The sequence below is a fragment of the Chroicocephalus ridibundus genome, chromosome Z, assembly GCF_963924245.1.
Source record: "Chroicocephalus ridibundus chromosome Z, bChrRid1.1, whole genome shotgun sequence".
Classification (NCBI taxonomy): Eukaryota; Metazoa; Chordata; class Aves; order Charadriiformes; family Laridae; genus Chroicocephalus; species Chroicocephalus ridibundus.
Genome location: NC_086316.1, coordinates 17748247 through 17760261, shown reverse-complemented (window position 1 = coordinate 17760261; position 12015 = coordinate 17748247). Strand labels below are relative to the sequence as shown.

The following is a 12015-nucleotide window of genomic DNA, read 5'->3' as shown; positions in this document are numbered from 1 at the left end:
TCCCATCTCACAGTGGCTTAAAGTCTTGAAGAATCATAATGCTCTAGGAAATGGGGTCAAATGGACCCTTTGTTGGAGAAAATAACCCATAAAATATTAATAACAGGCAAAGCATTTTGCTGCTTCCCGTGTAGCAATGACCCATCCAGGCAGGAAAGTTAAGTTACCTCTGAGGAGCAGGGTAGATTTTAGGAACAGGTTGAGCAGATTTGCATTTAAGTTGTCGAAGAATGATTAGATAACATTTCAGTAAAAGTCCTCAATGTGGTGTCATATTTAAATCATCTCATCCAAATTGGAAGAAGGGTAAAACCAATGTTTACATGTATGACTGCTGGGTTGTCTTCTCCAGTAGTCCTCTTTCTATCAGACAGGACTGAAAGCAGCATTCTTTCACACATGCTAAAAAAATCAACTTCCTTCTGTGTGTTAGGAACTACTTTTATTCCATGAAAGAACAGTCAACTAGACGAGTTACAGATCAGAAAGCACCTGTGCCAGTGGGCAGCACCAAGCCAAATGCACACATGCAGTGATTATGTTCCATGTGAGTGGATGAACTACGAACTGTGTGTGTCATAGCCCTGCTGAAGAAAAGTCTTTGTGCTTTTAGGTGATGTGTTAAGTCCTTTGAGTGAAGGATAGAGCAAGATTTTAGGCTTACCCTGAGGGGCTGAACAGGTTCCGCCAGACTTCTCAATCCTCCATTTAAACCCTTGTAATGCACATCAGATTTCACTGAGGGCCTCATTAGAAAAGGAGATTTGCACTAGGCACCAAATAAGTGTTCCGGCTTTACCCTCTTGTTTTATTTAGGCCCGGTTGCTGTGCTGGCTCTACATCATTAGAAAAATATGTAACCTCCAACGAGTTCCCAGATGATACTCTGAACTTCATCAAAACACATCCACTGATGGACGAGGCTGTACCTTCCATTGTCAATCGACCCTGGTTCCTGAGAACGATGGTCAGGTATGTAGCTCCAAGTGGGCTCTTGTCCTCATCATAGCTGTCAATTTGTGCTAATAGTCTTGCTCAGAATACTCTCAAACTCTGTAAACATCCTTGGTATGCTGGGCATGAATTCAGCTAGGAATGATGGCAGCGCTGAGCAGATGCTGCAGAACTCCCTGAGCAGCTTTCAAGATAGGAAAAAACTTCAGTCCTTTCCAACCACGCTATGCTGAAACCGGATCTCAGAGGAAATGCCGTGCAGGGAAGGTTGACCCGCCTGTTGGCTTATGGGTCGGTGTTTGAGACAGCTCTGTAGAAAACTTTGGGCAAGGATCAGTAGACAGCCCAGGGATATGTACACAGGATACAAACATGTCTGCCAGGATATGTTCACAGGATATGGAGATGTCTGTCGGGATGTGTACTGCTATGTTTTAATGTTTACAGAAGTGTACAGGCAGAAGTAATCACATAATCTGTATCTTTTCTATGGCAACAAGAGAAAAATAATAATGAAGAGATTTGAACAAAGACTCGTAAATCAGCAAGCCTCAAATACACCATCCCCTTCTTATCAAAATATGTTCCCACTCTCTGCTGTGGTCACTACCCTCTGGTCGTGAACAGAATAATGTGACTAACTTCTGCCATATTTTCCTTTCTTCCTCTGTACAAGGGTAGAGTTTTGTGCAAGGCAGTGTTTAACTCTGGAAGGGTCTGACTACTGTATCTTCTGCCAGGTTTTTATGTCAGGTTCTGTACTTCCAACCAAAGACAAGAGCCGCAAGATCTGCAGAGTTCTTTCCTTTGATCGCCAGTACCAGATAACTGGTACCAAATTACTAGTTCTCATTTTCAATAAATTGTGTCATCACAAGGTTCAGTGTCATCTCAGCACTGAACTTGCTTATTGGTGGTTGTGTGATTATTTTTAGTGAGGTAAAATGGTGTTTAGCATCTCACTGTTGCACTGGCACAGCTTTTCCTGCCAAAAAGAAGTTGTATATATATCATTTATCATTACTGCTGCTTTTAATGTGACAGAGCTTGACATTAAAAAAAAAATAAATTACTGTGCTGATTTTCTTTCCCTGCCTGAAGGATTCACCAGGCTAGTACTTTGCTTTTGTTTGGAAGGATAATTCCTAAATGGCCTCAGACTCTTAGCACCCCTGCAGCTTTCTGCAAACACTTCTGCTCACTATTGGATATATGGACGTGCAGTCCAACACACAAAAATTCCCCACCATTTGAGGAGCCAAACTGGTACGGTCTGTGTTGACTTATAGGGTTATTCAGCTAGGAAAAGTGCTTAAATATGTTACATGGTTGCTAGAAGGTTACCACACAGTCATCTGAAGTGGAAAAAGTGAGAAAATAAATGGCAATCTAATCCCGAGTGATGCAAAATGCTGTATTGTTATTCTAGATACCGCCTGACCAAAATTGCCGTGGACTCTGCTGCTGGGCCGTATCAGAACTACACTGTGGTTTTCTTGGGATCAGAGAAGGGAATAATCCTGAAGTTCTTGGCAAGGACAGGAAACAGTGGTTTCCTAAATGACAGCCTTTTCCTGGAGGAGATGAACATTTACAATCCTGAAAAGTGTGTATCTGATTCTTTGTACTCATGTATGGGTGACTTTGAACTTCCAATTTCCCAGAGTAGGTCGTTCCTCGAAAAGGGAAGTGGTTAGAGAAGCCAAGTTTTTTGAGTAATTTTAAATTGTTTGGGGAGGGGATGTCTGCTTATCAGTCTCTACATTGGAATAAGATATTTTTTATTTAGTATGTGTAGAAAATAGACCATCCTATGCAGCATTTGATGGATAATTAAAAGTGAAATTCTGCAAAGGAAGATTAATTCACTAATCCTATAAAAAAAAATCCTGATTCTTCTCCAAATAACTCAACAACCAGCAAGCTGCTCTCCAAGGGAAATTTCCTGCATTTCAGCCTTCCTCAAATATGCCTAAGGGGGCTTTGAAGTGGGCCATAATCATGCAGAAATTTCAGCTACTTTGAGTGCTCAAGAAGAATAAACACAAAAAAATGAAGGGCCCTCAGAAAGCTTGTCTGGTGTGCTGTCGCTCTCCACTTCTTATTTCCCTGTCCCATGCATTTTTAATATTCTCTTGTATGTTTATCAGTGGTTTTAGTGGCTATTGTATATTCTTTTTCCTTGGCTTGTTCAATTCTACTTTTCTCAGGGTTTTTTGTGGGAGGATTTGTGTTTGTTTGGTTTTTTTTTTCAGCTTGAGGAATCATTAAGTTTTCATCTGGTTTCCCAGCAGAACTCATTTATAACTTTTCTCACTTTTTTTCAAATCAGGTGCAGCTACGACGGCGTGGAGGACAAGCGGATTGTGGGCATGCAGCTTGACAAGTCCAGCAGTGCTCTGTACGTCGCCTTCTCCACCTGTGTCATCAAGGTTCCCTTGGGACGTTGCGAGCGTCACGGCAAATGCAAAAAGTACGTGTTTTCTGGTGGCTGTCAGAAGCCCGTGCACCAGGCGTGGGGAAAACGGGAGCGCTCATGAATGCCACCTTGTGCTCTTCTTTCTCGAGGGCCTGCATAGCATCCAGGGACCCCTACTGCGGATGGGTGAAGGAGAGCGGGGCATGCACGCAGCTGGTCCTTGGCTCCAAGTGAGTAAGGGCTCTGGCTGGACAGGCCGTGAAGCTCTGGCGGTGGCGCCGGGCGGTCTTGGGCAGAGCAATGTGAAACAAGGGGCTCTTAGGGAAGGAAAAATGTGGGAAATGTTTGTTTTCTACCTTATTTGCATTCACCTCTGAAATGTCTCACAAATTTTTTTGATGTGAACTCTCAGCTGATTGGTAACTGCTGAAGGAGGAGGAAGAAGAAAATGAAAGAGCTGTACTAAGGTCCGCGTGTTATTGAAAGGAGGGAACTGGATGGGTATGTCTGGACCAGCCCACACTGGAGCCATCACAGCTGATTAAAGAGGCAATAGAATCCAAATTAAATTACTGAAGCAATTTGTCCACTGAAAACAAAACCAGTCCTTCTAATTTACTGTGCATTACTAAGAGGAATCACAGAGCACAGTAAGAGCTTATAGCAGATTCAGAGAAGTGCTGGATCTCCCCTTGCTTAACAGTAGAATTTAATTATTTTATAATAATGAAAGTCTGTGAAGGTTTTAAATGTGGTTACTAAAGCCTCCTTGCAGGGAACAGGCCCACTTCAGAGCTCTCATTTCTTGGCCACATCTGACACACCTCATGCTTGCCCACTCTGAGGTACTTCGTCAAGGTAGTGGTGGAAGTGTAGCACAAACATCACACAACCTTGATAGCCCATAGCCAGCCCCACTTAAGCCTGCTTCTATAGAGGTCTTCAGTATATATGGATAAGTTACCGTCCCCGAGCTTTTGTCTTGTTCTTAAATTGCTATTTCAATTCAAATTGTTTTGTCCCCTGGGGATGCTATAGCTATATCTGTCTGTATATGCTTTACTATGACAGTGTGGACTGTTCCTGACTGGACGTTTGGTAGAATAACGTTAAAGTCCACCTGTGTCCTTACCAGGTTTTCTCAGCAATCCCAAAGTGCTTGAGTCATTTCAGACTTCCATGGCAAGTTGTAGGGTACTTTTGTACCTTACTCTTAAAAGTAGCTTCCATGTTTATCAATAGATCCATCGAGACAGAGGCAGCACAGCTTGCAGTGGTGCAGTCCAGAGACAAGCAAGGCAGGTCACTCTCCGTTCAGCACATAGCACTTAGGAAGGGGGTCCAGATCAGCTGTGAAGATGTCTGGTGAGCTTCTAAAATAGCCATCTCTGCCAAGGAAGCAGAGATGTTAGATGCCCTCCTGGAGTAGGTGACAGTTGAGCAAGGGTTTTATGAACATGGAGGTGGGAATGAAGTGCTTGCAAGGTGCTTGCATGATTATGCTTCAAGGGCAGGATCCTAACTAACATAGACAAGCGCTTGTGTTGGAGGTTTTCCAAGGTTCTTATCATTCACCTTTGACTGTATTGGAAGTTGGAAGAACAGCTTCACTAGTTATCCAAAATCACAGGCAGTGGGGAGCGTAAACTGCGCACGTCAGCTAGAAAACCCTGTGAGTGTTTTTCAATAGAGCCTCTTGAGTTCAGTGAAATGCCTTTTGTGGACTGGAGCTTACGCCCTGCAGCCTTGTCCAGCACACTACCTAAATGATTGCTGAAATGCAGGTTGTTTTCCCCCAGCACGATACCTACCCAATGGGTTCACTTCCTTCCCCCGTCTGAGTATCGGCACACCTTGTCTACTATATGGACAAGTTAAGATAGAATCATAATTGCTTCTGATAATATCTTATATTATAGAGTTAACAGTTTAAAAAGTATGAGTCTGTTTGCCTCCCTTGACAATGAGCAGTTGATTTTAAAAAAAGTAATAATAAAAAGACAATGCATCATCAGAAGCCAAGAAATCATTACACAACTCAAATGTCTAAGTTGCAATTTTTCAGCCTTTGTGTGGAAGTTGCGAAGAAATGGACAGTTTCACGATGAGGCTTTATTTCAGTTGCACGTGTAATAATTTCTTTCTGGTAGTGCCTGTGACTGTTGTTATTCATACTGTTTTGTTTTTTTCTATTATTTAGACTGGCATTTGAACAGGACATAGAACATGGCAATACAGATGGCCTGGGAGACTGCCAAAGTAAGCAAAGCTTTTACCCTCTATTTACCATGTGTCACAGCATCCTTCTGAATGCCTCAAGCCACCATTACCTGTCGGGCATTCTTTTGTGGCAATGTAAGCCACAACAGGGACAGCAACCACAGCTAACGATGCAGGTTCAAAAGAGGAATGGTTGTTTTAATGTATTTAAAGAAAATAGCCCAGTTGGTGGGATTAATACAAACACCAGACTTCAAAGCAGTTACATAGTGAGAAAACCTCAATTCCAAAGGATGTTGATTATAGCAATGGCATAATAAATGGGGTGTTCATTGTCTTTATAAGCCATGGTTGTTGGGTTGTTTATGTAGATGTACGGAAGTGGCTTGGTTTCTTGCTGTAGACTGTGACTTGGACTACATTCCTGTGCAGGACAGGGAAACAGTGAAATATATCTTCAGCTCTGGATCAAGAAGTGGGAACTACTTAGTTTGTGAATCTTAGTGTATTTTACACCCAGGCTGGACAATGTAGCGGTATTAAGGGTCAGGCACTACTGACTCTGCCTGAGAAATTTTAATGGTAATCCTTAGGTTTTGACAGCATCAGTTGGAAGCTTAAACACAGTCTTTAAACATTTATGTTTTGCACAAAGGTGCTTAAAAGTGCACAGCTTGCACTGCATGCAAAGAAACCTTGCATGCTGATTCCTGAGCCTTCAGGAATACCGACATCTGTGTTCAGGACAGCTCTCGTTCCAAATGTTCTTGCCAAGGTTGGTTTAATGCTGAGCCCCAAATATTATTTATAAACCTTATGAAATCAAGAATCACATTCTTTTCAGTGCAATTTGCACTGATGCCTGTAGATGCAATAAAACTGCTGAAGCTGAGGAAGTAATGTACTAGTGAGAGAGTCATTGCTTTTGGAATACAGAGCAAAATAACGGAGGGCTGGAGTATGCCGTCAGATGCAGTGCAGGGCAGCTGCTCTGGAGAAAGCCAGAGCCTTCTCATGCCTTGTGCATCCTTGTTCAAGAGCCATTTATTACTGTGATCCACTGTGCTTAAGGGAGTACAAGGATTTCAGCCTCTGCATGACCCCCATCTCAGCTACACCTCCCTCTGCCTCTGCCCTAAGATAGGGTTACGTAGGCTGTCTCTAAGTGTTTGAAGGAGGTGTACACATATTCCCTCCTGTGCTCCCTGTAAAATGGGTTAGCACCAAAATCAGGTCAGTTCCCAGCTGGTGCAACTTTGCCCTTTTCAGCCAGTTCTGCTCTCCTTGGGCAAATAGGTTAGACTGGAGTGGAGTGTACCTGATATCAGTTAAATATGAAAGAAGGGTAGGAAGTTATTCAGAAAAAGAACATTGTGCTCATGGAGAGAGATTTGCTCCTGTGCAGAGAGCAACAAAGCCCATATCCTGCCTAAATCCCTCTTTAGCCCTGAAGGATGCATTGAACCTTCACACTGCGCAGGGGTAGATTTCACTCCCTGCTAACCCAGCTGGTCTTATTCCTTCATGTGGTCTTGGATCATGTGAGTTCTGTCCTCACTGACTCACATTGCTGGCTACATCCCTTAGTGCCTTGCCTTAGATTAGGACTTGATCTTGCAAAGAAAGCCATGGCAGGGAGGACACTGGCTTTCCCGCTTGGTATCCCTTGCGCCGCGCTGGTCACGAGCACTTTCAAAGCCGGACGTTTTCAGGTTTGTCTGAATATTTGTTTTGCCTGGGTCCTTAGGGTACTAATCACATACATATAAATATCAGCTGAACCATAAAAGGTTGCTAGCAGCAAACTATTAAAAAGAAAAAAACGAGAGAGAAATAATGATTTTTCCCCTGTTATTTGTCTTTCAGATTCCTTCGTAGCCCTGAATGGTAAGGAAGTTCTTAGTTTCATTATTTACTGACAGCAAATCCATTTTGGAGGAATTACTTTTTACTAAACTTTTAAGTATTTTCATACTTTTGTTTTATTTAATGTTTCTTCCCAATTTATTTTGTTCATAGACATTTCAACTGCTTCACCTGATCATGAAATGTCTTACGACACAGTGTATGGTCAGTTTATGGGTGTTTTTTAAAAATTCTCCCCAGATCCTTGTGTTAGCTAGTAGTTCCTGTACTGAAATACCTGTTACCCCTTTTCACTTGTTTTGTCTTGTTTTTTAGGGCCCGATTCACTAATTACAACTAGGATTGAATCATACCTCTTGATTTTCAATCCCTCTTTTCTAGTCCTCCCTCAAAACTGTCTCCATTGAATTAGAGTCAGATATAGCCCATTTTAGTGGCATGCCAGCAGACATGATTAAGAGCATGCTTCATCTGAACATTCAGACAAAGCAACACTTGGGTACAGTGATGCATCTTATCTGTTCGCCAGGAAAAACAAGATAGCAGTTCACATCCCACTCATGAGTCGTCCAGGCTGGTGTCATGACTGCTACAGCAGCCATTCAGAGATACCTTAGGAGAAGGAGCAGAACTGTCCCTGGGTTACCAAAAGATCTCTTATAAGGAAAATTAACCTGTTACCCATGTGATTTGAGACTGGGTTATGCCTTGATTCCTGACGGTTCCTGTCACTTCTAGGGTGAATCATTTATCTTGTCCATGCTTGCAGTATCCTAATGCCTAAATGGGGTCTGATCCTAAAAAAAAAAAAGGGGGGGGGGGGATTTGCATAGCAAATTAAATGACCTGAGCTGAAGAGAAGTATTTCTCCAAGCCTGGAGTAGCAGTTTCCCATGAGGCAGCTGCTTTCCACCACTTTGTTCTGTATATTTGTAAGTGGATTATGCTGGTACTTGGAGTGCAGAATAAATGTCTTCATAAGGAGTTATTGCAGAATAACTAATGACTTTAAATTCAAACCTAGACTTGTATTGGGATAGTTTATAGACATCCTGAACAAAGACAAGTACTCACAAGCTAAAAGGAGGTGTGGTATTGCTCCCAGTGAAGTCAGTGGCAAATTTCCATGTGGGTTGAGAGCTTGCTTGTGAAGTTGCTTTCAGGCGTACAAGACTAACAGTTCATCAGAGCTAGGGCAAATTCACCATATGTTTGGCTAGATGTAGCAAGATGTAGTTTAGTGTGCAGTTGTGATGAACATTTAATTGATCCTTTCATCTCGTGCCTGCAAAATATGTAGGTACAAAACAGAACCAATGACAGCTCAGTACAGCGGAATATAAATAACTGGAGGCACAGTAATACAGTTCAACATTTGTAAAAATAAAATTAAATTCCCCGTGTTGCTTATTACCAGGAAATGGAAAACGTGCAGGTGAAACTTGTTTGAAAGTATGATAATGAAAACCAGTGAAGGGGATATACAAAATCAAAGACAAGTTGAGACTTCATAATGTATGGAAGACTCATAGTTTCATCTGCATATACAGCTTGTACTTTCTTTCGTCTGAAAATTGCTATATTTCCAATGCACAGAGCAGTAATTAAAGAACAGTAATAACAAAATCTGTACTGCTGAATGTAAAGGTAAAGGAAATGGCCTTGGGCATAGTGCTGTTGTGCCAGAAATGTTCTAGGTTTCCTGCTTCTAAGTGCATTCTTAGGCTGCACAGTGACAGCGTGGGGCTGTGGTTCTGTACTGCATCAGCTACCATGTTAGTAGGGACTTCAGCAAAAGTTGATAGTTTCATCTCACCAAGAAAGCAGAAAAACAATTCAAGTGAGCAGCAGAGTGAAAACAGCTGCAGTCCCAGGCTGTACAGGTGACAAAAGGAAGTCCATTTTGGTGTCCAGGCATTCCAAGCCCAAAGACAGACTCCATGAATTTACCCTGCTCTTAAAGTGAGACCCAATAGCTAGATGGAGAAATGCTGAGCCAACATTAACATTAGTTCCCGTTCATGTCCTGTCTTCCACACATTATTTCATTGACCCTCCTCAGGTACATCCTGATAATGTGGTCTGTAGGCAAGTCAGCTCTTCCTTTTATGGATTTATTTAAAATACTCATTGAGATATTATTGCAGTCAGTTTTTTCTTTTCACCTACCATGGCAAAATATGAAAGGAAATGTGCTAGTCACCTCTATTGATCTTGCACATGAGGAGTGTAAAAAATTACAGCATAAGGTAGTAAACCAGTCTCAGTAAGCATGCTTGTGTTTGCTAATTGTAGTGACTGCTCCAAGTCTTTTTCTTCTTGAGAAAACAAAAATTTTATAAATGGCACATTTTAATATTATTTAATACAGTTAAATGCATAAGTAAGTGGTTATTTCATAATAGATTAAACCTCAGAATGCTGGGATATACCAGAATACTGAACAAGTGAATGCTCTGGGTGCTTGTGGATCTAGCAGGCTTAATATATCCAATGGCATCTGAAACTCCAGCTGCAAAAGACGACTTAAGGCTTGATTCCCTTGATTTACTCCACTATAAATCATCTCACTTCAAAAGATTTACTGCCAATCTGTAACAATGTGAATGAAAGGAGAACCAAGCCCTTAATCTCTGCATCCTTGGCATCAGCCTCCTCCAGAATTTGGCAGGTGGGCTCCCTTTTCTGGGGCAGTCTCACATGATCAGGTGTAAACAAGTAAAGTGCAAAGTCCACACAGGTGCATTCAAGTGCATCCCTTTTGACACCCAAGGTCTGGCTGCAGAAGGTCAGAGAGAAAAGATGCAAGAGCCACATACTTAAACAAGGAGATTAGGCTAGATTCCTCTGCAAAATTGTAAGCAGCTTCAATTACCTTTGGAAACATCAATTCTTAGTGAATTGGGCCCTTATTTTACCCCCCAGCCATAGTCCTTCTCCCTCTGTAGTATTGATTTAGCCTTTCCCTCTAATTGTCTAATTAGGTTGCCATAGCTGTTAATGGGATAGTGTGCAGACATCTTAACCTCTGAGATCCTAATGACTTGTGCATATTAGAGCAACTATCAAATACGTATTGAATCCCTGTCTTTGTTTTAAACCTGAAAAAAACTCCTTATATTTTACAAGTGCACTTCAGAATGAGCTATAGTTACAGAAGTGCAGCCCTTCTGAATCATTATCCGTGCCCGTAGACACTAAGTGCTTTTACTCTCCTTCTGTTACTTGATTACAGCACTCCAAATGAAAAGTTTTTGCAAATAATGGAAGCACCTAAAGCAGATTTTTTCAAAGTGTGTCTATTTTGATCTTTACATGTTTGCTTTAAACAAAGAATTCTGAAAAGCACCGTGTCTGCAGTTTTTCAGATGGTTTCTTTTAAAACAAAGGCAGAATTGTTTTTTTAGATATTTAGGTATTAACCAATATTAACATAGAGGTACTGGCCACATCTCAGATATACTAAAGCCTCTTTATATTGCAGCGATGTCTGTTTACAATGTGAGAGTGATAAAAATGCTGTAATGGAAAAAAAAAGGCCCACTGCATGTTAGAAACTATACAGCACGTTGTACAGGTTTAATCATGGCTGTGCGTGAGAGGGCCAGGCCTGGGTTGCCTGCCACTTCAGTCTTTTCTCTGTTTAGGAGAGAAACTTAACTACCTCATGTATGTGTGGTGCCAGTCTGCTCAGAGGTGAAATTCACACAGCGGGACTGGCGATTCAGGCACTTACAGGACACAGTGGTACTACTTACAGGAGCAGCCGCTGCCCAGTAGTAAGTTTGCAGAAAGCAGCTGTAACACAAGAGGGACAGGCTATTAAGGTTTAACCTGCTGCTGCTCTGCTTCCTCAAAATCAAGTGGAAGAAAGTTTATCTCGATTAGGTGTGGAAGGTTGTTTCTCAGTGTGTACTAGACTAACACATTAGTAACAGAGCGAATAGAGTGATTTCTCGCGTTTGTGTGAAACCCTTCTCTACCTAACGACCATCTGGTACACATTAATATCTTCACAAAGCCTTAGCTTTCCATTACGAAGAAGTTCTCTATGTATTTGCAGCATATGTTTCAGGAAATATATATTTTTTTTTTACAGAAAAATGTGTCCCTTAGGCATGTACTTTCTCTAGATTACTGTATTAAGAAATGTTTTTCTTTAAGTATACTTAAAGGCTTTTCCTTAGAATTCCCCCTTTAAGCACACCTAAAGTGCAAGTGTCTGGACAGAGATGTGGGTATATAAATGTATATCAAACACAGGCATAAAATATGATTGCTACTTGGCAAGAGTTTCTTCTCTTTTACCTCCTTATCAAGCTATGGCTAATCACTTTCTTATGTTGAGTGCAGCACTATTTGTAGGCTGACCAAATATTGTACACATTATTGTGGTTGCTGAATGAGGTATTAACTTGGAGACTGGAACCCCATGAGTGCTGGCACTGTGGTTTAGTCCTTAGGGAAAAGAAGACATGGAAATCTCATAATTTCCATTTTCTGGCCTGTTCTCTGTCCTGTTATTTCTCTTATTTCTTGGGGATGAGCACAGGAGT

General features: G+C 41.5%; 1 protein-coding gene across 8 annotated transcripts in view; it reads left to right on the top strand.

Moving 5' to 3' along the window:
* SEMA6A (semaphorin 6A) overlaps positions 1 to 12015 on the top strand; it is a 119011-nt gene that overhangs the window by 75175 nt on the left and 31821 nt on the right. For 5 of the 8 annotated variants that reach the window (XM_063319621.1, XM_063319620.1, XM_063319622.1 and 2 more), the window contains exons 12-18: positions 817 to 972; positions 2384 to 2560; positions 3287 to 3427; positions 3523 to 3603; positions 5574 to 5632; positions 7460 to 7480; positions 7613 to 7663. In XM_063319621.1, the coding sequence (XP_063175691.1) occupies positions 817 to 972; positions 2384 to 2560; positions 3287 to 3427; positions 3523 to 3603; positions 5574 to 5632; positions 7460 to 7480; positions 7613 to 7663 (686 nt within the window). The remainder of the gene's footprint in view (positions 1 to 816; positions 973 to 2383; positions 2561 to 3286; positions 3428 to 3522; positions 3604 to 5573; positions 5633 to 7459; positions 7481 to 7612; positions 7664 to 12015) is intronic. The other 3 variants (XM_063319625.1, XM_063319623.1, XM_063319626.1) reach the window with 2 other exon arrangements.